The following is a 26,215-nucleotide window of genomic DNA, read 5'->3' on the forward strand; positions in this document are numbered from 1 at the left end:
TGTTGCTCTCAATTCACCTGGAAAGCCCATGCAACCAAGGATGTGCCATTTCTTCATACTTGCCTACGTAAGTTCGAGGTAGAATTAAAGGTGGGTCTCCTCAAGACAAGCTATTTCCCTGAAAATCCTATAGCATATCCCACTTTACAAAGCTTTTTCTCAATAGAATGTTGTCATTAACACCCACTGTGTATCTTCACATCCTTTACAGTGAATTATTGGTCCATATTGATGATGAAGGCAGACTTAGAAAATCTTTCAATTTCTAGGCAGTCTTCATGAAAAATGGTTTAAATAGCATGCAAATTTTACATCTCTGAAAATGGAGTTGTGATTAGACAAAGATTTGCTGGATTATAAAAGTACAAGTGTTTATTATGGCTGGTACTGAGAATAAACAGTTGCCTGCATATGCCAGCTACTATGGAAATATGTTTTTAAGTTCTAATGTGAGCTGTAAACCAAAGCTACTTCAGTTAAAAAAATTCAATACTTAAACTGTGGGGAGAAGTAGTTGGTGCCAGAGAAAACATTCCCATTTAATAATGTTTGAACATAGAGCTGTGATGCAGTTTGTAGCAAGGCAGTGAGAAAAACCCACAACTAATCCTTCATTGCAGCTGTCTGAACTTTTGGTTGTCTGCCATACTTTAAACAGCGAGTTCTTTTTTCTGGTGACTCAAGACTTGAATGACCTAGTGTGGGGAGTTTAAGCTATATACAAAAAAGAAGTTAAGTAAGAAATAGCCAAAGTAAGTTGGGTTGCACACCCCAGCAAACCAGGGGTTTGTATCTTAAGTCCTCTACAGTGCCTAGGAAAAAATATTAACATAAATAGATACCTTTTTATTTATTTATTTTTGGCAAGGAAATATTCAGCGGTTTAGACATCCATCTCTCCTCCCTCCCCTCTTCTTTTTCCTTAGAGTACCGATGATAGATGGAGACTAAATTCTGTAGAGAGTTCTGAATTTTTAAGTTTATAAATGCTAACCTTTTCTGTAGAAAAACTTTCTAAGTTGTCTTTGATTATTTTTAACATTTTCTTCCCTTTGATGTATCTCATGGGTAGGCCTTTTAAGCAGCATGAAGTAACAAATGTGGTTTTTTTCCTGATTAATTCTTTTGCAAAGTAATGGAATTGCTTACTTCCAAGTGGAAATATGGGGGTCAAAGGTGTAACTTTATGTGAATACTAACTTTAAAGAAAAAAAAAAAAGTGGCTTTCGGCCTTTGCCTGATTCTCACTATCACTTATCTGAAAAGGGATTAAGCATTTAAGTATTATCATGAGCTGGTGGTAACCCTGTAGTTTGACAAGTCTTACAACTATCTAATAATTTCTTGTCATGACTAATTTTTAAAATGGTCATTCATAGCTACATATTCTGATCTTTCACAGCTACATATTACGGCGTATCTTTGCATTACAAATTATTGGGTATAAAAAACCTGTAAATTCTTTTAATTGAAGGAAAAAAATCAATCTATGCTGGCTTCAATGCCTGTGGCAACAAATCCCCAACATAATAGTTTTTGAGGTACAGTATGCAATAAGGCAGTACAGCACAATAAACTATATATTGTCATCTAGATGGCAAATGCAAGGACAAGCACATAAATTGAGGGGATTTCAGACTGAGAGCTTACTGAATACCTAAAATCCATGATCCCAGCATTTCTGTACAAAGGGGACCAAACACCGTTTGCTTGCAAGGGCTTGAACCCCCAAACCCTGCCGGTAGCTTTGGATGTTACACACCACAGTGTCACTTCTCAGCCTGCCTGTCAGCAAATGTATACAGGGCTCTGCCCAGACGCAGCAGCACATGATCTGTATGAAATGGGGCCCAGTTAATAGACAGCTGTTAATAAAGGAAAGGAGGGGAAAGGGAGATCATATCTCAGTCGTAACACCAGTGAGCTGGTTCTGGCCAGCCCTTTGTAATACGTGGCTTCCCCAGAAGAGGATGATACTGACTTTTATCACAGAGAGACAGATCAGTCTCTTAATGACTGGATGTCACCATCACAAAATCACTCCCAATATTTCCCCTTTTCCTTTTTTTTTTTTTCCCTCCTAATTTCAGTGCACAGCTGGCACTTTCAGCTCTTAATTCTTTGTCCTTACCATCTTCTGATTTTGTATTTATTGTACTGTATTTATTGTTTGCCATCCCTACTGTCTTTGATTAGCCAAGTTTCACACACAAAAGGAGATCTAAGTCAAACGTATCATTCATGGGCTGTTTATCCCCACCTTTTATTGGTTTTCCCAAACTCCCTGACTCATTCTGGTAAAGTGAAAACTGTGAGTACAAACAGATGCTGCCGCAAAAGGGGGTAGATGGTCTTCTGAGCAAAGTTGGGCTGGCAGCCTAAGCTGAACACTTTTCAGCTAATTTTTTTAATATCAAAGTGTCTTCTATAGGAATTATCCAAGTGACAGACCAATATTTTCTCCCTAAACACAGGGTAAAACTGGATGATTTGCACAAGAACACACACAGGCGCTTCCTTTCCCTTTTTTTTTTTTGGTAACTTGATTTTTATTTAAATACCTCTGAAGCATTATGTTAGTGTACATTTTCTTCTGGTGCATGAATAACAAGTATTGCTAAGCCTCAGATAAGATCCCTGTACAGTTTGTGTTTGTAATTATATTTTGAGTCTCATTTTCACATGTTCAGTTCCTGAGCCAAATAGTACCGACTTCTCATTTTGAATGATGATGCACAGAACTGTAACACATACTTGTACCTTTAGTTAAACAATATTTTTAATGGATGTTCCTGTGTTTATTTTTCAGTATATTTCCATGAGATTACAGACGGGTATGTTTTAGTTGAGTTAACAGTCTCCATAAAGTTGCTTAGTGCGAAATCCATTGGGTTTTTTTTAAATGCTACTGCATAAAAAAATAGTTTACAACAGAAATTCTAGTTTATTTCTTAGTCTAGAATGCATTAAAAGCATAAAGTCATGCATATGTCAGAGAACACAATATTTACAAATCTGTACAGTTTCTGTCCTTTATTTACTGTGGCTCTTGCCAGGCAATTAGATTCAACTCTTACCACTCTGATGTCAAATTCTCCAAGATAACATATAGCTGTCATCTAAAAACGTTTTTGTTTCCTTACCAGCACTGAGATTGATGGCTGTATGTATGACAGACCCAGTTCTGCACTCCATTTCATAAAGTCTACCTTCCATGGAGTTAGAGACGGTTAGCACTGTGACTCAAGGCAGAACATGAAAACGGGTGGACTCCACCCACTCACCTTTTCTTACTCCAGTATTTTGATGTGTTGAACTACTGGTGCATTTTGGCTAAGGCTGTACGATCGAATGGCAGATGAATTAATTTCTGATCTGGAGATTGTTCACAGTTACCAGTCTTTTTCCTGTTCATTCAGAAAGGTAAGGAAGAATATTCCATACTCAACACACCAGAACTATGTTAAGGGCCTCTAGAAAACATCTTCCCTTCTCTCCCTGTTTATTTTCAAAACCACTTGAAATGGAACATGCAGTTGGAAAAGCCTCTGTGTTTTTACACTAACACCCAGTCTACAAGCCAAGCATTTGTGTTTTACCAACTGGATGCAATTTCTCTCTTTCCCAGGTTTGCTTTATCTTTAAAACCACAATAAGCAGCATTCAAAATGGATACCCATCTCCAATACCCAATGTCCACCCCAGGCACCCTCCAGCCGATGAAAGAGCAGAATGGTGAATATCAGTCCTTCTACAGAGTTCACACGGCAGAAGTATTATACATGGCTTCACTTGCCAAAGGTTCTACTGGCTGTGAATTAAAAATCAGTATCTTGGTCAGTCGGTATTGTGTTCAGAAAAGCAACTGACCTCAGACAGGGTTCCCCTGGAAAGCACTCCATCACTGTCTGGCTCTGTAATAAGAGTCATAACACCTGGAATCAAAGGTGCTCTGACTCCTCTCCTGCTGATACTCAAGGAAGAATGGCACTTACAGTATTCTCTGAATTCCAGGGAGACATTGTGATTTCTATAAAGAGATTAGTATAAGAATGGCACTTCTTCACTAAGGCTAAAAGAGCACCTTTCTGAAAAACAGAGTAATGATCCAACATTTGTGGCTTGTTAAATTCACAACGTTGAAGAAAAGTACCTTAGTAATCATTGCAATACTATCCATTAAAGTATGGTAGCAAATAGTTTTTCTTTTTAAGACACATCAGGTAATAATTTGTTACGGTGGTTTATCCTGACCAGCTTGGGCAGGTTCTAAAAAAGGAACAAACACCAAATGTGTGGTTGCTCCAAAAACATCCTTCTCCCCTCCTTCCCTCCTTCTTTCCCTCTTCCACTGAGAATAGACCAAGGAGGCCTGACCAGCCCTGCCATTACATTATAACCAGGTAACACAGAAATTAATCAATTAATTTATTATTAATAGGAGCAAAATGTAAAAGCTGAAGAAATTGTAGATGTACTACCAAGCACGTTGTGACCTGCTGATGTCTCCAAAAGACCCTCATGATAAAAACGTGCAAATTCTTTAGCTCTGAAAGGTCAAATATGCTAAACTGTGATTTCAAAAGGATGAAACCTTTTCTGTCTTCTATGTTCTTTTAGCATTCTTGTTTTCTTCTGCTTTCTGCACTGCTGGATTTTAGCATCCATGAGTCATGTGATCCTTCTAGCATCAATATGTTTTTCTTCTGATTTCTAGCATCTCTGCCAGAAGACCCTTGGTTAGACTTTCTGCATTTCGATGTGCTGGTGGTGGTAGTGGTGGTAGCAATGATGTCTGGGTTGACACCTTCCATTTAGTTTATAGACAGAATTTTTCTGCTGACGTTTTTTGAAAAACCACACTGCCAGGACAGCTGCCACCAGCAACAAGCAGAGAAGGATCACAATTACTGCTATGATAGCACCTTTACTTGACTTGGGACAATCCTCTCCCTCACACGGCTCAGAAGTGGGGATGGGCTTTTCTCCAAGGCCCTGGGTGAGATTTTCTTGCTCGGCTAATTCCTGGGTTGATGTGTCAGTAATGATATCTGGAGCTGGTGCAGTGGTTGCCACTTGTGCTGGGTAGGCAGTTGTTTCTTTTGGTTCTTCATATGGAGTGTGATCAGAGGGGCTGGCCATCACAGAGGTTTCTGACATGGATGTTTTTAAGCTGGTTATGTCAAACAGCATTGTTGTACCGGGCTCCTGAGTCACAGTTTCCAGAGATGTAGTTGGGTGGTCCCATGCAGCATCGTCATAACCTCTGCTCACACTCAAGTTCTCCAGGCTACTCACTGATGTAAGTGATACCGATGTCTCTTTGGTCCCTTCATCAGCTATCCTCGTTGTTGCTGCCACAATCTGTGTTAAACCTTCCTCTGGAGCTGGGCTGCCATTGCCCGGTTTTCTTACTTCAACATGATTCGGGTGGTCAGTCGTGAGGACAACATCATCTTCTGTTCCCATCGATCCATCAACTTTATCCCCCTCCTCTTCATCATCCTCTACCACTTCTTGTGTTACTGGGTAGCCATCTAACCATGACTCATCAGTAATGGCAACTGCATCTATCTCTGCCTTCGTATCATTAGTTGTGAGAACGGGTTCAATGGGGAAATCCTCACTGTCATAAAACATTTTGGCACCAGGTTCATCATAGGCTGTCTTCACTCCAATGTGGTTATCACCTTCAGAAAACTGTGCTTTAGTAGAATCGTCTGTCTCCTTCTCTGATTCAGGCTCACTGAAAGCCTCTGATGGAAACCAGAACAAGTTTTTTTGGCTTAGGAGTGACACAGGGGACTCGGTTGGTGCCCTGCTTCCTTTTTCAGAAGTGTCTGTGTCCTGAGTAACACCTTTGGTACTTCCAGTTCTTCCTTCCTCTGAACTTTTGCTGAAGGAAAGCTGTTCTTGCTCCTGCTTGATTTCCTCTTTGCCATTGACATGTTGATTCTCAACAATAGGTATTGATCTGTCATCAGGAAAATTATCTTCATAGTCAATGTGTGCCTCGGTTTCATCTAGAAAAGTTAAAAAACCCCAAAAGTCAACATTTAATTTCTCCAGGAAAGTACTGGACTCATTTGTTACAAAAAGCCAAGAAGAAAGGTGCAATGAGGAGTGACTTGTAGACAGTATTTTTCATTCAGTGTTATTGTTTATATGAAAAGGGGATGGTCCACCATAGACTGATAGTCAATATGACGTTTAAAAAAACGAGGATACGTGTCAGTGCTAACCAGTAATAGCTTTCCAGATTTAAACATGTATATAAATAACTTACTGTCTGCAGTTAGAGGACTTCCTTCAATTGCTTATTGTTTTCTCAAACCTTCACTTTCCCTGACATGATTCTTTTTGCCAGACTTGAGGAAATTTTTTTCATCATATTCAAGTAAGAAATGGGTGTGGAGAGGAAAGTATAGCAAAAAATAATCAACTGCTAATTGGACTGTAAAAAAAACCCAACCCTGTAAGTTTTACAGCAACTTCATCCCTTTTGAGCCAGCTGATTTTGAAGGATTATATTCACTACCTTATGTTCAATTTTTTATCATTGCAATACTTTTCTTCAATGACCGTGTTGTTTCAGTGATACAACACCTGGGGCCAGGTGAGCTGAGTGGTATTTCTCATTCCATGAGAGCTCTTCAGAGCTGCCTGAGGAAGAGCCCCCACCAAAGCTGACAATGAGTTCTACTCATTTTCATCTGAAGAAAGCACGATGAACCCATGACCGCAAGGATAGAAAACTCCATTTCTAACACTCAAAGCCTAACACCTAGCTATCAAGATAATACTGCCTGTAATCAACTCCTGGGCATCCAATTTTAAGAAACTGAATGTTACCAAAAAGAAAAAAAACCCCAAAGCAAACCAGCAAAAAAATAACTGAGTGCAACAGAGGGGCGGATTCATGACAATGTTTGAGTTAGATTTAGAAATACTCCCCATGCCTCAACAGACCTACCACTCATAGCGAAATAGACTTGACTCAAACCATGAAACTAAATGTTTGAATTTGAATGAAATAATGCATTGTAATTTATATTTCTTCCACTCTTCTAAAACCTTAGCTCAATGAAAAATTTTCCAAACTAGACAGGGTGGTTGATTTTCAGCTCACACAAGTTTTACTCCATAGAAAGCTGATGTAATTGGTGAGATTTATGCTGGCATTAAAAGTCCTAGAAAATAGTGCCTTGGGATATGGAAAATAAAACAAACTGAATCATGGTGAGAATTTTTCTTTTTAAAAGAGTGTTTAGTCTTTCGTGAAGACAGTGAAGCAATAGACCTGGCATGACACAGGAAACAAGAAATTAATAGGAGAAGCTGTATTACAAATCAGTGCATTCATAAAACCTTATCTTTTTTTGCCTTTTTACACTCAACCAACTTTGAATCACATTTTCATCTGGGGCCCACCTCAATTTCCAAATGAGTCACATTCTCCTTGGAGACTGCTTCCCCGACTTCTGGCAGAGCCATATTTGGTCTACTCTTAAGAAAGATTAGAAATATTGTCAAACCAGTCTGACCAAAAACACTTAGTGGTGATACAGCTCACACCAGCCTACTTTTTGCCAGGACAGCTTAAGCCAGGTGCCAGAACAGAATGAGTATTAGCAAAAGGTATTTTTCTTGGAGTAGCGTCCAGGTCTACCAGAAACGAAAGCAGTTATGCTGAGGAAACCAAATTGTGCGACATAGCCTGAGGGGAGTTACTACCTCCGTGAAAGCTATCATGCTGGAGAACTGGATGTTCTCAGCAGGTCCTCTCATCTCACAGCAAGGGTGTAGGGTGTAACCTGTGCACGGTACAACAGTGCCAACAATGGACAGCTCTCCCTCATGGCCCCAGTGTCCTCATCTGCTTGTGTAGTCCTCTAGGTCCTCTCCATCCTCTCCAAAGCAGGAAAAAACTTCTATCTGGTGCTAAGATGACTCAACAGACAGGGGAATCCAGCTCTCAGAGTGGAAAGCTTCCTGGTAGGACTCTCACTTTTCCACTTCATCCTAAAATCTTGTTCCAACAGTATTTCAGACTTTTGTTAGCGACTGGAGGCTACCTTTAAATACCAAAGTATTTTAGCAACATATTTATGAAACTCTGTGACTATCGCTATGCAGCACTTATAACAGCCATCCAATGTTAGTCTCACTTTGTCCCTTTCTCACTTTAACTTCAGAATTTGTCTGCCTGGCACTCTCTTTGCGTGGAAATGGTGCCTCAAGCCATTTTTGTCCTCTTACCATCCCGACTCCTACTAAAAGTTGATATGTGGTATGCCTGCCTCACTGAAGACCAGTGGCTCTCAGGACAGCCTATAGGTGTCTATTGGATATATATGAACTGGGACATCATAATGTGAGAACTTACCATTTACCAACTGTGATGGTCATTGTTTTCTTTTTTGAGATGAATCATCACACCAGTCTGTCTTCACCTCTATGTCTCCTGTACCTCTATTTTTGCCACTCATTTACTTTTCAGACTACAGTAATCCAGCTGAGGATGAAACATTGATTTTTACATTATGGTGTTCTAGTGCATGCACACACATTCATGAAAAAAAATTACATTCATATGCTTGTGTTGTTTCCTCCAGACCTACTCTGTAATTAGCAATATGAATGGGCAGCTAGTATTCATCTTATTGACCAGTATGGATCACTGATGAATGTTTAACAACTATAGTAATATGCTTTTTATAGAATTTGAAGCTCTTCCCCTTTAGTGCCTCTCCTGCCATGTACTTTCAGCCCTTTAGAAGAAAGTCTTATGGAGGCACATCAGGAAAGAGCATGTGCTCCTAGGAAAATATGAGTCCTCAGTCTATCAGAACATATTAAGGATTTGTTGAATCATCAATCAAGTCTCCACCAAACCTTCTGTCTTTGGGCCTGATCCTGCATGTATAGAAATGAACTGGTGCTTTCTTAATGCTCAGTTGAGGAAAGAAAAAGCCCATTGTAGTCTAAAGAGAGCCTGAGATCGGAGCTCATTATGCACTGCTCGTCACTGCATAAGGGAGTCTTGTTCCTTCTGATAATCAGATTGTGGCCCAAGTTGTAAAGCTGCTATAATGTATTTTCATATGCAGTCTCCTGTATTTGTATAGTTTATAGCAAAGACTACCAACATAACTAATGTTAGCTTATGGGATGCCAGAATGAAAGCAACTATTGAGGTCTCTAACCATCAAAGGAAATACAGACCCCTTTACTCCGAAGCTTTGATTTATATGATCCCGAATTGACTTACACAGTAATAATACTCTATTCTTTCTTCTGGGCCTCAGACCTTCAAATGGGGCTTGGACTTAGCATTTAGTGAGTTTGTGTTACCATGACAATCTTTTAAGTCAGCCGTGAGCTTGATTTTCCAGGAACAGATTGCACAACTTTTGCACTTCTTTTTGCTCACCTCCTCAGCACTTCCTTGAGCTTTCCAGCTCCCTGAATTTTAGTCACGGTACTGAAGAGCTACAACCAAAGTAGATTCAGCTCCACCTCTTATCCAAATAGTTGTAACCTTTATTTATAAAGCAGCTAGCAGCTGATTTAAAAGTGGTTGCATCTTCCTTCCTATCCAGGCAGGTCTGGTTTTAGGAAGAGCCAACACTGACATTAATTAGTCCAAGACCAAAATCTTTCTATATTTGGTCATTGTTACATCTTACCCCTACCCTCCTCTGGCAGAGTCAAGGATCAGTGAGTTTTGATTCATTGTCTTGGGGATTACTGATGCTGAAATGAACAATTCACAGCAACAGATGCTGAAATGGCATACTACCAAAGATGTGAAGCTCAATTAAAAGGTAAAATCCTTTTAGTTTAGCCTTGTCCTTTCTGGGAAGCATCCAGTCCTAAACAGCTTTCATCTCCTTCAACTTTTGATCCTAATGTGAAAACAGTGACCAAACATAGAGACAGGCAAAACCAAAGATCCTGGTTTTCCACACTCTAAGATCAGTTTAATTTTTCTTCTAGATAGCATATTGGCATCTGAGCTCTATTTTGAGTGTTGCTATTTTGGACAACCATAAAGTGCACTGCATATTTTGTGAATGTATTTTTGGAGTACAGGAAATTGAAACTTGATTCTATGTAGACCATCATCATAAATATTTCTAGTGTATAAAAACATATTTATTCTAAGAATCTCAAAGTAGTTACAGCAAACATTAACAAGCCAGCATCTGTCTTTAAGGGTGGGAAGGAAAAGAGCATGTAGACTGATTTGCCTAAGATCAGTAAGATTTGTGAACTACAGCATCTCAAAGAAATATTCATATGACTTGGATCAGTCACACAAACACACTTCTCTCAAATCAAACAGAGTACACTAGACAGAATTTGTGTTGCCTTTTGTCTTTTGCAACAGCAACAAGGAGCATGATTTTTATTCTAGCAGAAAGCCTGCTAATACAAATAAATAACCCATCATAATTTATTAAACTAATTCCATTTGGCAGAATCAGTTCATGTCAGATCGATACTTTACATTAATCTAATACAACTGTTTGGTGACAGACCTGAAAAGAGAACCAAAATTTGTCACGACAGTTGTTTTGACAGGCCATGGACATATTTTGTGGGTGATTTTATTTGTCTGTCACAACTGTCCCTTTGCACTCTCAGAAGAAAAAAAAAGGCGTTCCCAAATAAGATCAAACGCCAGAGACATTTTGTTTTACTCTCCCTATTAAAAATATAAAAGAAAAATAAATGGTGCTGGCTAGTCATGCTTACAGGCCACATGAATGTGAATCAATACCATTCTTGAAAACTCAGAAAACAATGTTTGAAGTAATGAGAATAGTTGAACCAGGCAAAAAGTCTGGGAGCTGCAGATGAATCTTTCAGAGGTGGTCAAAGTCAGTCAAATCCTCCTTACACTGAAATCCTCCTTACACTGGTCCTCAGTGTGGAAAAGTTAGACCAGCTCTGAACACTCTAGACAAGTATCCAAGTGTTGACACTGGAGAGATTCCTTAGATGTGCAGAAGATATGACCTCTCCTGCCACAAGCTTAGAGTTGGAAAAACCCAAAGTAGCCAAGGGAAAAGGATAAATATCTGACATTCTTCTTAGCCAGTTTTAGGGCAGAGATGTGACATGATTTCCCAGCCATCTAATCTGCCTTCTTTTTGAGGAAGCAAACTCTCGAGGACACAGCCTGATGAAATGCAGCCCTGACCCCCGCACTGAAATGTTAGTATTAATGCTTCTGATATTGAACCTACGGTTCGTTTGGGGAAAAAAAAACAGATGCCACTTAGCAACGGTCACTTTAGTCTCTGTGCCTGCAGGACAGCCACAGCTGTGGCATGTATACATCTGCTTTCAGACCTTACTACAATGGCGATCTTCAGGATATATTTTGTGAAAAAAAAGTGTTCTCTCCACAGAAATAGAAAAAAACCTGAAAAAACATGTATTTCCCTGTTCTCTGCTTAAGGTTGCTTTGTTGGGTTGAATATCCCCGTGTTTGCAGCTAGAACACAGTGTCTTTTCATGATGAGAAATTGCAGGAAACACTAACTATACAGAAACTTTTTTTCCTTAAAAAGCATCTTGATTAAAAATTACAGTCCGTTACCTGGGGTGTGCAATGTACATTAAAGCCATTTGTAATATACTGTTTTCTTCATTTCCAACATACTTCACTGTATCCAGAATCCACTTAATATAACCCCAAAATTATTTTGCTCAGTTATGCCCATAGCCAAGTTTTGCCACATATTTTGGATTATATGTATGTTGATGCATAATATATTTTTTTCATTTAATTTACAAATTTGACAACTGTATGGTTGTACACTTACGTCCTGGGTGCCAGAATGGACTGTATCTCTTTTAACTGGATCAAAACAGAGAGGAAATATGATCATGAAGCTAATTCAAAGAACATTTAAGTGCTATATTTCAACGCTGCTACAATGATAGTTCTTTGTATTTGCTCTGGGTGAGCAACTGGGAATGTAAAGCAGGCCCAAAGCCTTTACACAAACAAAAGAAAAACCCAATTATTGCTGTTTAGTCTGAAATTCTGCTTAGAGAGCTAGGCATTATAATGTGGCAGTTACCAAGTATGACAGTAATACACAGCTGTAACATCCACAAATCTCAGAAGGCTTTATGAAGCTGGATAAACGCTATCACTCTTTCAAGGACGAGGTGGACTAAGCAGCAGGGAGTTAGTATAGTGACTTGCCCCTGGTCTCAGAGACAGTGCAAGATCTAGGAACAGGCCTTCTATCTTTTAATCCTCTGACTGGAGTTTTCTCCCCGTGGTCCAGTTGCGTCATAGGGACTGCTTCACATTTCCAGTTGCTCACCCAGCGCAGATGCAGAACAAGGGAACCGTATCGTCTTACCAGTCTCTAAACATAGCACTTAAATGTTCATTGAAGTGGCTTCAGCACCGTCTTTCCTCTGAAGCCAGCCAGTTAGGACAGAAATGACCCACTCTGCCAACAGGGATATGAATTCTCCGTTAAGTCCCGTCATTAACCTTCATGATAAGGAAGTTACTCTCTTGCCTCAAAGCACTTAAAAAGCAGTGTGTGTGCTGACTTATGGAGTACTTAATAATTATTCTCCTCTCTCTTATGACCCCAAAATATCCATCAACTTTAAATCAAGTTTCTTTTAATTTAATTCAATTTTTTTGTCTTTTTCACTGAATTCTTACTTTTTAAAAATAATTAATCCTAGCATCACGCATTTCAGTCTTCATGGAAAGCCTCTTTTTTAAAAGAATTGTGGTCAGGACTATTGAATATATAATTATTAATTGAACATGTATTGTATTTTCTATTCCAGGTCCTTAAAGTGTTTGAAAAACATGGATCAAAGGAAGCCCCTCAGCATGAAGTCTACATTTAAATAATTTAAATAATCATAATCCACAATATTACATCTGCTCCCAAGTTCCAGTGTTGATGTTTGTGATTTTACAGCCACACTTTCCTATTTCTTTTAAAAATATTTTTCTCTCCCCTGCAGCTGTGTGAAAGGCTCAGGCAAAACAGGGGAAATAGACTATTTATCCAGGGAAAACAGTGAAACACACACAACTGATTCTTTCCCTTCCTTACTTTGGTGTAATACAGTTTTATTTCTATGTGTGATGAAGTTAGCATTTTCACTAATCTCAGTGAAGGAAAAAGAAGTATGAATTTGGTGCTGATTTTTGGAGATTCAGATGTAAATACTCTTTTCTCTTTCTCTCTCTCCATGCTCCTCCTACACTCCCAGCAGTATTTTACTTAATCATCTGAACTGCTGTTTGTAAGAACAGTTCTGGAAGCTGAAACAGTTCAGAAAGATGTTGGAATTGGGGGTTTTTTTTGGTATTTCTATACCACTTGGATGGTTTTGAATATCTGGTTCCCTGGTGCACAGACATGACCCGTTTCTACTGAGAACAAGTCTGACCTTTTCTCATGATTATCCACTGCCTGATGGTATATATTCATGAGTAAAAATAACTCCCTGCAAGCCCCTGGGCATTAAGGAATATATAGGTTCTTAAATGGATATACTAACTCCAGTCTATATAGATAGCTCAGTTACCCAACAGTTGCCCGTTCCTTGCTTAAAATTTATCTGTTTTGGCAGAAATATAATCTTAAAGGTGTGATATCTCTCTGAAAAAAATAGTAAGATACTCTGGTTATTGTTCTTAAATATTGGACAAATCGTGAACTTTATGTGTTGAGCAGGGTGACATGAGAAAGAGAATGAGAAAGCAGCATTTGGATTGCATCCACGTCTGAACTCATGGCAGTATTTAGCTTATGTTTAAACAAGGGGAAAGTTAAAAGCTTGTTGCAGAATTTAACTAACATATAAAGGTGGATTTACTTGAAAGTTCAGATTAAGGAAACGTCATTATTATAATTTCCCAGAGCTTTCACATTTTGGTTTGTTTTTTTGGGGTTTTTTTGTTGTTTGTTTGGTTTGGTTGTTTTTTTTTTTTTTTTTTAAATAAAATCCTGATTCCTTGAGTCAAGTTATTTGGTAAGAAAATCCACTTTCATTGCTTTTAATGGAGTAAGTATCTGTGTAGCTACTGTTGTGTTTGTAGGCAAAAATACTGAAAGCATGGTGCAAGATAAAAATTGTATGCCTTTTTATTGGGGCAAATCTTAAAATAATACCTTTTTTTAAACTTTTCCATCTCACTACTTAGCTCTAACCCAAATTGTATTTCTGCCACTCTGTCATAGACTTCTTCTGTGGCATAGGCAGCTTTCTCAACTTACATAGGTCCTAACACACCAAAAGAAAGTGGCATTTATCATACATGTAAGGCCAGAAGTTCCACAGTGCTAAAGTAACTAGTAGGAAAGGGCTAGTAAAAGCCACATCAACCAGACTAGCTTCTTGCAAGCCAGTGGGCAAAGTCTGGGGCCTAAAAGATGGACAGCTATTGTATTACGCATTCTGCATCCCAAATAAAAGTCCAAGAACATTAAAAGATGGTCAGCTCCATTCAACATAGAAACTATAAAGAAGCAGGGAGAGTTGCATATGGGTCTGCTGTGCCCTTGAGAGGTATTGACCCCTGTCTCCCCGGGGCCACAGTACCACCATGGCGCCTTTTCTTTTCTGTAAGGAGGATGCTGTCTCAGGGGCCTTAGCGTGTAACATCACATGATGTTACATGTAAGGCTGGTGACAGGGTGATAAAGCCATGGACAGCCTCAGCCTGTCTATGGTAAGGAAAGATGGTATTTGCATGCCTACCTCTGTACTTGCTCTAGGTTCCCAAAGGTGAGAACAAACACCTAGTTTTCATTTCTCTGTAGCAACTCTGTGGCTTCATGTGAAAATAAACATAGCAGAATACATACAAAACCTGCATTGTACGATCTATCTGGTAAACAATGTCTTTGGCTCACTAACATTGCCTAGGCATGGCTTTTGAACTACTCTGAAAAAAATACCTCTGATATTTCTTGTAACATCCGTAGTAATCCCTTTCCTTGAGTAAACATAGTAAGTGCATTAAAAAGTTACAAACCTCATCCAGTAACGGAATGAGCACATACAAGGTTATAAACAGCTGATTTCCAGAAAGGGGCTGCTGAGTCTGATACTAAATACACAGATGAAGTATCTTCCCAAAGGTTATTTTCCAGCAATTAAAAATCGTGTTCAGTACTAAAGAAAAATGGTATTGTGGGAAAAAGAAGGAAGATGGAGGACTGGAAGGCAGGAGCTGAGTGATAACCCTGGGATGGATAAGACTGAATCCCTGAAATGGGGTTAGTGGATATGAAAAAAATAAATACGGCATAAAAAATTCCAGTTTTTTATTTTGAATGGCTCCTGCCACCCAGAAAGAAAGAAACTTTATGCTCATATAAGTATGACTAAATGATTCTCTCCTGTGGTTTACTGGAGATGTCTAACAATGGGATTATAAAAACTCTGTTGGGCCAGCTAACACATTGATGCGCTGGTCACCAAGAACTTCGCTGGGACTGCACATGCCCAGGCGACACCTGAAAGCATCTCGGTTGAGCCAACGGGAGGCTGTGACCTCCCAGAGGGATGCTCCACATGCTGGGTGAACTTACCTTTGACGCAGGCCTGAACCTGCCCGTACCACTCCCCGCAGCTGTCGCAGAGCAGTGTGAACGCTGTCTCCTTGTTGCCCATGACGTACCCCTGGGCACAAACGTACAGCAGCTCATCCCCCATTTCAAAGCCAGTGTGGCCATGCAGGATGGTGTGGGGGAAGGATGGCGGGTCCCCACAGGGCTTGTCTGAAGGGAAAAAAGAAATGAGATTGTAGAGACCTTGCAATAGTCTTTAAATGCAGTGCCAACAGTGGTGTTAAAAGAGTTACCCCAAGGACAAACTTACACATGTCAACAGAACTCATACATCTCATCTGATTCATGCCCTTATCCTCCTTCACAACTCCCAATTTCAGCTGTAATTGGGAAGGTATATATTGGGCTGTAACTGTGATATGATAACTGGTGTTGTTGATGTGTAACATCTAGATGCATCCAACCAGTCAGCCCAGGATGTCCAGCTACAGCTGTCTTCTCTGCTTGCTTCTACAAAGGCTAACAAAGGCTTTGGTAGGTTGGGACTGGAAAGCAAAAGCTTGGACACAGTCATTTTTCTTAACTGCAGCAAAGCTTGTGAAATTGTTTAAGACTGGCACTTTAATGTCTACTACACTGTAGCAACCAGGCAGCACCTAAGCAATGACCCAGTCCATATTCACAAAAAGAAAAGGTCCAGGTAGACACCAGTCATTTTTCAGACTACCTCTAATCTTCTAGTCTTCTCAAAATCAAAAGTTTCTTCCCAGATACTCAAATTTCCCCTACTTTAGGTTAGAGACATCCTAAAATAAATGGTGACTTCTGCTCTTCAACTTAACAACACTCAGGGCTAACATAGCTCTGCTCTCTGTGAGAATCTGAAGAGCTAATTTTATCAGGATATAAAATCTAACAAGATGGTTGGTAATATTTCTGCTGACAGCACTAAAAGCCAGGAAGCAAAAGTCACTATAAACAATAACAAAACTGATCTGAGGGTTTTTTTGTATGAAAGAAGTGCAGAGAGGAGGCAGACAGACAACTGCCAACACCAGTGTAAACTGAATTTTAACTCTCTTTTTCAGGTTTGAACACTCTTGGCTATTGTTAACAAAATCTTCCAGAGAACTTCTAGGCATTGCAGTTTCTCTTCTCTCAAAGGTCTTTCTCTCTCAGAAGCACTCTTCAAGAGGGGATTGCCATGTCCCCTTTTGCTCCACATTTTTACAGTCCCTTTTGGAACAGACATCTCTTGGTTACAGAAAATCAAAACAAACAAACAAACAACCTATAATGAAAGAGCATGATTTTACCAAGAAACCCAATGGACAAAGTGCGCAGTGTTGATACAAATAAACACTTCCGTATTCTTTCTCAAATCTGGGATTTGTTCCAGTGGTTCTAGAGCCCTTATTGACTGTGGAAGAAAAAACAACTGTTCCACTTGCCAGCGTAACTGAAGATTCAAAACCTGCTTTTGTCCTGATACAGAACAACCAAAAATGAAAAGGCTAATAGGTAATAACTCAGGAGTTCTGGTAATTATATGGGATAAGGGAAACTTAGGACCAGGTCTGTGTTCTAGTATTGATCTCTCCTGTTGAAACAGTTTGCCTTGGTACAAAAACCTAAGTGCTTAGTTGGCTAAGTAAACAATGATTATGTTCCTTGGAAAAGACTTTTGTTTGGAAGCTGAAAAAGTGACCTCCAAGACTATGCTCCTAAACATGAAGAAGGAGAAACATCTTCAGAGAGCATCCTTGCTACTTTGCTAGAGTCTACTTTTAGGACAGCATCAGCACAAGATCTTGCAAACAACATTTCCATTGACATCATTTCACGTCCAGGGTTTTCAGTGGGCAATAATTTTGAACAGAAAAACTTTTTTCAATCTACTTTGTGCAAAAGCTCAGGCTTTCCTGCTTTTGCCCCAGGGACATTCTGCAAGATCCTTGTGAGTCCCAGCTGCAGCTTTTCCCATCATCTACCCACTTCTGACCAGGCATAGGTAAATACATGTTTATTTAGAAATACGATGTATTTATGTTGCTAGTTGTTTACCTTGTAGTGAAATTAACATCCTACGATAAACATCCACAGTCCGTGAAAGTTCTTTTGGATCAGGCTTTTAGAAATTGTCTGATAGACGTGGCTAACCACTTCTCACCAGGTATGCTGAAAAAAATCTGCCACTAATTTAAGGGACACGCTACTGAAGTCAAAGCTTTGAAGTCTATTCTCCATACTGTACACATACGTATATACTGTCTAACACCTTCAGAAGTTAGTGGGAGTTATGTACACACACACTGACAGAAAAAACAAGCTCTTGAGGCTACACAAAGCTCAGTTTATGTACAGTCTTACGGAGGCTTGGCATCCGAGGAAGTGAGGAGCAGTTAGCAGCTAATGCCTTTCCTGTGAACCGGTCAGATGAATAGAGATTGATGTGGATGAAAGGAATAAAAAAATATTTTATTGCCTCATAGGAAGGCTAAATACCCCTGCATTTCATGTACTTTATTTATGTAGCTACTTCCATCGGTACAAATGGGAGCTGTGTATCTGCACTGAGGGAAGCATTGATCCCAAGGCTGTATGGGACAATTATATGTCAGAGGGTATTCTTATCTACAAAGCCTTGCTTCTTAATCCTGCGGCCAGAGGAAACAGAAAAGTAACACTTACATTAGTTAAATATGGCAAACACATTCAAAAAGCCCATTATAACCTTCGAGGAAAGAAGAAAGCTGAAGGGAGCTCTACTGTAAAATTTGGCAACAGACGTGGTAACAGAGAATTATGAGATCCTGAAAGAGATCTGGCTGATGTGTGAATAGAAAGAAAAGCAGAGATTTCAAAGATGTTCATGGATGAACACTGTATGGGGAACTTTCGATTCTCTCATAGGAGACTTTGTAAGGTCATGTCTTTGCTGCAGAGCATACTGAATAACAGCATGGACAAGCATGAGTGAAAGGTGATACCCTGCAAAGACATACTCAAGCTCCTACATTCATTTTGCTGCCGTCCTCTCCTGTGTAAGATGTACAGGAATTTTCCAGGTTGAATCATCTTACGGCTCCTCATTCTCCTGCAGTCTCAGTTGCTATGACAATTCCTGCTCAGCCTTTTGCCAAACCTGTTTCTTCTGGTAGACATACAGACGTGACACTGGCACAGCAGCTCATCAAACTGAGCCACTTCTGGGGACAGGCTTCAGGTTTTTGTCTTCAGCCTTTACACCAGGAGCTGGCAAAGCATGGGCTTGTTTGGAACAACAGCCTGTACTCAGTGCTGGCATTTGGGCGATTTTCTTGCTGGAAGACAGGAGGCAGATCTGGGCCACGAAGCGTGACAGAGGGTGTGTTGGCAGCAGCTTGTCATGTAGAGGAACAGTACTGCTCTTTGTTAAGGCAACCACAGGGGTTGCCTGGGGTGGTGATGCTGGTTGATGAGGACTAGGATCCTCCAGTGCTGAACTCTCCATCTGGACCAATGCTTTTTCCCTCATCTATCCTCCTGTAAACCAGTATATTTTCTTACTGCTTGCTAAAAAAGGACCCCAATGCGTGCTTCCCAGTAGAAGAGCCTGATGTGCTTGATACTTGGGCTGCATCCAGCAGATCCCATGCTCTGCCTGCTTGTGTGCAAGATCACATCTCAAATCTGGAAACTTGGAATCTGGTTCTGGACATTGTGACCCTTTCTGAGTTTGTCACATATTGGCAGTGAGGTCAAGCACCTAACACCTAATTTATAGGTTGATAACTGACCTCCAGTAAGCAAGGGCGGATTGCGTTGCACAGTGAGACAGCGCAGCACAGATATAAGGCAATGTTGAAGTATGCAGAAGATCCTCATGTCAGCAGTAATTTGATGCAGACTGTCTCCTGGAGTGAAAATCACCACCACAGTCAATAAAGAACTCAATATGCATGGGTAGAAATCAGGATAGAGTCAATATATGACAACTGAATGGGAATAAATGGCTCAGCAAAGATATAAGTGTTGAGAATAGATATGTTAGGGCTAACGATGACTCTGGTTACAGACGTCTTAGAGACTCAGTAACTATTTTTTACAAGGACTGAAGATGCCTCTTGTTAATTGAGTTAGCACATTCGGTCGTGACTGGCTTTTAGGAATTATGGCCCCTATGAAGAGTAACTTTAACTCCAAAACATATATGGAAAGGAGTTGGTGACAGGTGATTTCTGGGAAAGAGTCAACACAAGTCACTTTAAGAACACAGCATCCCTTCTCCCCAATCCAGACTCCTCCAGAAGCATCTTTTTGATTTAAACTACAAGCATCCCATCAGATTGTAAAGTTTTTGAGATGTCTTGACAGAATACTGTCTACAGGAAGGACAGCCTAAGATCAATGCAAAAAAAAAATCAACATGAAAAAGATGCAGACTTCAGCTTCCACACCACCTGGCAGAACTAGGAACCTACTGGGAATCTACTGAAATTGCTACTTTAACTGCGTACCAAGCTCTGAAAGCTAACACAAAACTTTCTCTTTGATGTAAAACATCCCCTGTTACAACCATCCAATTCAGTGGAGTTTTTCCAGAGAGACCACTGGAATTTATAGGATGTCATCTTGTCATTAAGAAATTGGAAAATGCAACTCTTAATGTTCAGCCCTGTGAAAGATGAGTGTGGATGTTTGTTTTTCTTCTTGATTGCAGAGACACTAAAGTATATGAAATTTTTCTTTATGGATAAAAGTACTGAGTACAAATAGAGTACAAAGAACTAAAACTCAATCACAGCCAATATAAGTGCTGATCATAAGCTACCAGTGTTAGGATGACGATATCTCTTTCATCAGATAGGGCTTGTAAGAATTTGTTAGTTTAAATGACATCACCAGGTAGCTGGAAATTCCCTGTCAGCTATATGCAAAGCTCTGGAAAAGAAAGCTATAGCAATGAAAAAATGAAAACCTTCATATCCACAGCAAAGCATGACAAATGCAACTAAATGGTTCAAATATTACATAAAGCAAATTGCCATTTGATTGCTCTTGTGAAGTACATTTTATATATTTGCTGTAAAGAACATAATAATTTCTTTTTTTCTTACTGCTGAAAAAGGCAGCCCAAAATATGTACGTGAGCTTTGATGGGTGTGTGGAGCCAGCAGTCATGTTTAACAAAGTTTGATTTACATTTATGCTGTATGCCACTACAAATTTCTGCCTGTTTAGTTTTTCTATGGTGGCAGCAAATCAAAGCCTTACTGAATAGAGATCTTACTTGTTGCCTGTAAATATCAGTGGGTCACTGAAAGAAAGAACCAGTAAAACTTGGGAGATATTAACAAAGAGATCTTTCCTCTGTTTCATTTAAAAAAATACGAGAAAGGGAACCAAGAAGCTATATACATATGAAATGGAATGGTATGCAGTCCTACAAAAAACAAGACTGGTAGGAAAAATTCCAGCTTTCTGTTTTTCTTGCTTTATCTCTTTTATCTTTTGAGGCACTCAGGACTGAGAGAAACTTTCTGATCTCAGCAGATCCTGAGCTGGTACAGAGCTGTCTTCCTGACTCTAATGGCTGCATAAAACATTTGTTTACGAGAAACTGAGAAGACACATTTCTCTCTACTGCGAAAACTGCAGCTATACTCACAGCATTCATAAAACATTACAGCTACATCTTTGCCTGTCAAACATAACTCCTGGTCCCAATTCGCTGTAAAACATATCAAAGATTGCTGTGATTCTTCTGTGTGTAACAGAACAAAATCCATTTCAGAATCACAAAAAAAAAGTATCACTCTCTTCAGGATTTTTAATTGTAAAAGCCTGATCCTGTTAGCACACTCAGAGCTCTTGCTAGCATCTGACCACTGCCCCGGCTTTTGAGGCATGCTGAGGTGTATGCTTAAGCAATTCAACAGAACTCATTCATGTGCTAAGTGTTAACTGAGTAAAGATTAATTATAAATCAAGGCCTAAGAATGGAATTTTGTGATGGTTTGTACTAGAAGTTTCGTGGGGGTTTAAGATGCCCTCTGCACAACCCTAAGAACTGAAAATAGAGTTGTGAAGAGTTGCTATCATCAACTTAGTTTCTGAAGAAAAGGCTGATGTGACTGTTCCCTCTGTCCATCCTCAACCTGCCAGTCTGTCTGAGCCTTTGGCTGATCTCAGCCAAGTCTGACAAAGAGGGAAAGCTGCCGAGTGTCTGCTCATTTTAGTAAGATGAGTTTAAAAGGGAGAAGATCCAAAGCCAGGCACCTTTTCCATTGGGATGGGCATAGGTAGGACTCAGCTTTACCCAGTCCATCAAGCGGTGCTGGCCAGCCCATCAGCATTGCACATGGGTGGACAAACATCACATTCATACGTCTAAGGCAGCCACAGCACAGGTGGCCCCTACCCAGCCAACCTTGCCTGGACCACAAGGAGTTGAGAGGGCCCTGAAGGTGGGGAGGTGATGGGTAGAGGGTGAGGTTAAGAAATACTGGAGAAAACCAGATGAATTTCACATGGGGCTGCAGATTATTGGTTGGATGTATATGGAAGAAATGAAAGGGCTTGTGGTTATTGTGCATGGTCGCACAGGTCTGTGTAAGAACCTAGGATTTATCACTTTTGACAGGGCAAAACAAATTTTTACATAGGTCTTAATGCTAATGTATTACTGTATTATAATTTAAATTCTATCAATTAAAAGCAGCGTCCACTTTTCTAAAAGAAAAAAAAAATACTTGGGAGGTTTCAAGTAAGAAACAATTCATTAATCATAACTTAGACACGTAATTATTAACCACATGTACAAAACAGCAGTACAGATACGCTATGTCTGAGGCTGCAGCGCAGGGTTTGTTGTTGCTGCCTCTTACTGGATATTTACTTCCCAAAACTGAAAGTGGCATCCCTGAGCTCTAGCTTGTTCTTTCATCGCTCAACTAGTTTGTGCTGTGCGTTACACTTGCATGTTAAGGCCAGTTCCTTTCTGGGCTTTGTTCTCTTCATACCCATTACAGACTAGGCTCTGCCACACAACTTCACTTAAGCCTTTCTATTCAAACACTGACTCTGCATCCATAATTTTTTATTTATTCAAAGAAGAAGTGAACTCATAGCCACCCAGAACTGTTTCTGTGTGTAAGGACTATTTGGTGAATGCATCAGCATGATCATCCCATTCTGTCATCAAGAAACTCCCTGCCTTGTACAAAACAAGTTGTTCAGAAATTGTCTTTTCTTTGCAAATGATCTGAATTTTTCCCTGAGTCTTAACTATGCAGTTTCTGAGTCCTATGAGGTATTCCTTTCCAACAAGCATTGTCAGACTATGTTCTTACCTTCACCTTTACTGCCCCTTTACCGTGAGCAGTAACCAAATGCAAAAGGCAAACATGGTTCCTTCCCCGAAATCCAGCATCTACGTGTAAGCTCAGACGCAGCAGGTGGAGACAGTCAGGGGAGCACAAGGGCACAATGGAACAATAGTGGCCAGAGCAATGATTTCAGCATCCCACAGCTGTCCCACCCACCACAAGGTTTTTCTCGAGGAGGGGATGATGACAAAAGAGAGATTTGAAGGAAGACAATGAGAGAGTTTTGCAGATGTTTACAGGGAGCTGCTCCTATATGTGAGGAGCAGCATGGAAGAAAACACAAAGGTGCTTGTGTGACAATGTTAGCAACTGGGTGAGGGAGCTGGCATCGCTTATAGCAGCACGGAGCCTGGAGTTGACGTCATGAGGGTTACTTGAGACAATGGTCATGAAACTCTGCGATTTTTGAATGACTGGGTGCGCATCAAATGTGCATCACCTCTGCCACATTTTACTTCAACCATATTTTCATTCCCACTGCTGCCACTGACTGTTTATCAAAATGGTCCCGTGTTGTGAATTTATTGTTTCTCAGTAAATGGCATCTGCTTGCCCCTGCTTTTCTTGGAAATGAGATGTAAAACTTCACTGTGGGCACCAACAATCTGTTTCACGGGTTCCCAAACTTCCTTACACAATCCTGCCTATCAGTAACAATTTACTTTTTGCCTTCAGAACCCATCTTTGCTTGTGGGTTCCAGCATTTGAATATCAGAAAGTTTAAGCATCAACTTAAATTGGAAATAATTTGGTTTTCAGAATCATCCATAACATATCAGAGTCCCTAGGTGGCTGATCTACACTTGTTAACAAAAAAAAAGCCCAAAATAAAAATAAAATGGAGGCAATGAAATTATTTGCATACAAATGTTGTATACTGATAGATATGCAACAGCATGGTGTTTTGTGGTTGGAAGCCAGCTTTCTGAGTTACATTCACTTACAGTGCTGAGTATGGGAGATACTTCAGGCATCTCAGTTATATTGGTGCCAGATATATTCTTTCCCATAACATATGTTCTGTGAACACCAAAATGTGTTCTTCCAGATCAGTAGTGCTGTTTGAACTTGCTAAACTGCAGCAAAGACAAAAGATAATGCAATTTATTTCCTGCAACCCATGTCTTTGCAGCAGTTGGTTCACTTAGCGGGTGATTACTATAAAGATTTATTCCTTAACGTTCCCTCTTTCCTCTCAGCAGTAAAAAAATTGAAGGCAAAACTTTTAATATTGCAAGACAGCGATGACTGTGCATTATTTCAATAGTATATCAGTGCTGACCTTCATCCTTTACACAAAAAGCATCATATTGGTCATTCACAAAGGGATCGGTTTCAATTTTAACATCAATGGCTTTCACGCTCTGCTGTTTGCTGCCCGTCTTTCTGCATATAATTGTCCTAAAATAAAGAAGAAGAAGAAAAAAATAATCAGAAATCTTCTGGAGTTGCACATGCAGGTGAAATGTGGAGATCTTTTATCACAGTAGTCAGGCTTTAGCCTCAGCTTAATTGCTTAAGAGTTGGGACATAAGGCATTAGTGTGGAAAGATCTATGAAAAAAGTCAAGGGAGAATTAGAAGTAATTAAAAAAATGTTTGCTGTAGATCAGTTCAAGGCACAGGAAGCAATAAAGAATGTTTATCTTATTATATTCTGTAATACTTCTAAACATCAGACCAAGTAAATCCCAGAGTATTTAAGGCCACGTTCTGCTCTCACATTCCAGCAATGCAGATTCCCACCAATGGCACCTGGATAAAAATTAATAGGAAACTCAAGACTTGGTCGCAAAGATTATAAATCATTAGCATTTTACATTAAAAGACCATTAAGGTTGCATATTTAACAGCTCAAAATCTAACACAGACAAGCTCAGAAAATACATCTGACTTCTTGGAAGAAAAAGTGCTCTCTTTTTTTTTAACAGTAATTCCACTCTTTTGTGTAAACTCCATTTCTTCTGGTTTGGTACTGAGCAGTACCTAATCCATCCTGCTTCCCTTCACAGGCTTGAACAAAGGTAATAAACCTCTACTTGGTTTTACAACTCTGTAGATGCTGAACATGAAAGAAGAGATTACTAATTATCTCTTCTCTCAGCTGTACTGGCTGCTTAAAACTAACAAATAGAAGAGAGTTTGTTGTAGAAAACACTGGTTTTACTGTAACCACTGATGAAAGTTACAAAGGCTGGGAAAGCGAATTCAGCCCAAATTTTTGCAGCTGGATATTAATGTTGTGGGGTTTATTTTTTGTGGACAGCAGGTTTGTAGAAGTGTTGCACAATCAGCTACTCTAGTTAAAGCAAGATGAAAATGCTTTCCTCAGAGGAATCCTTCCAGTGGAGGGAATTTATCATTTTGTATTGTGCAATGGTTGAACTAATTTTGCCATCAGTTCCGCACTCAATTTGGGGAATAAAATAAATGATGACTAACTGCCCATTCACTCAGTGTGGAAAAGATCCAGTGGAAACCCAGTATTTGATCATGCGCTTAAATACTATAAAACAATTGATTTACACAAGTGGGCTGAATTACAGTTTTACAGACCATCTTAATTCTGGCATATGTTAGCTTTTGAGCAGTTAAATATGCAACTTCAATGCTCTTTTAATGTAAACAAACAAAAGCAACATGAGACAAGCCATATGGCGGTGGTCACGCATATGTACCAAAATGGTTCCTACCACACTTCTGTTCTGGGAAACGACATGATGTCATCCCCTACTCATAGCACCTTTATGATTCCAAACCAAATATGTTTCTTTTGTAAGGAAAACACCCCTTGATTTTTTGGAGGGGGGTCACTTGAAGAACAATATTGTCCATACAAGTTTAAATTCAAGTTTTCTTAGAATTTAATGCATTTAAAGTCCAAGACCTCTAAGTCAGTAATCAGGTACCTAGACAAAACTGACTTGATCTGCCAAAGTGAGTTCAGATGATTGGGAGAATCAGTCCATCAATTAGAAAATTTTTGTATGTATTCACATATTGTTCCTCTAGGTCTTACAAGGCCTAAGTGAATGAAACACTTATGCCTCCCTTCAAAGAGTGACTTACCAACCTTAACCTTTCCAATAATTGCTCACTCACTTAGGTACCTGGATCAGTTATGCCTTGCAACACTGAGTAGATAGATACTGACAAGTCTTTAAAAATGTGTGCCTTTTGTCTGTAACTGTGTACTTCAGACTTCAGACTCTCTTAAAAAAAACCAGTTTTGAAGATTGTTGCCATCACAAAACTCTGGTCTCTG

At 39.6% G+C, this 26,215-nt stretch overlaps 1 protein-coding gene across 1 annotated transcript in view; it reads right to left on the minus strand.

Annotated features, from left to right (window-relative positions):
* Positions 1-4,503: 4,503 nt before the first annotated feature.
* SUSD5 (sushi domain containing 5) overlaps positions 4,504-26,215 on the minus strand; it is a 41,267-nt gene continuing 19,555 nt past the window's right edge. The window contains exons 3-5 of the mRNA XM_074891309.1: positions 24,234-24,352; positions 15,603-15,791; positions 4,504-6,023 (exon numbers count right to left, since the gene is read on the minus strand). Coding sequence (XP_074747410.1) covers positions 4,741-6,023; positions 15,603-15,791; positions 24,234-24,352 — 1,591 coding nt within the window. The 3' untranslated portion in view covers positions 4,504-4,740. The remainder of the gene's footprint in view (positions 6,024-15,602; positions 15,792-24,233; positions 24,353-26,215) is intronic.

This window comes from Strix uralensis, chromosome 1 (assembly GCF_047716275.1).
Source record: "Strix uralensis isolate ZFMK-TIS-50842 chromosome 1, bStrUra1, whole genome shotgun sequence".
Lineage (NCBI taxonomy): Eukaryota > Metazoa > Chordata > Aves > Strigiformes > Strigidae > Strix > Strix uralensis.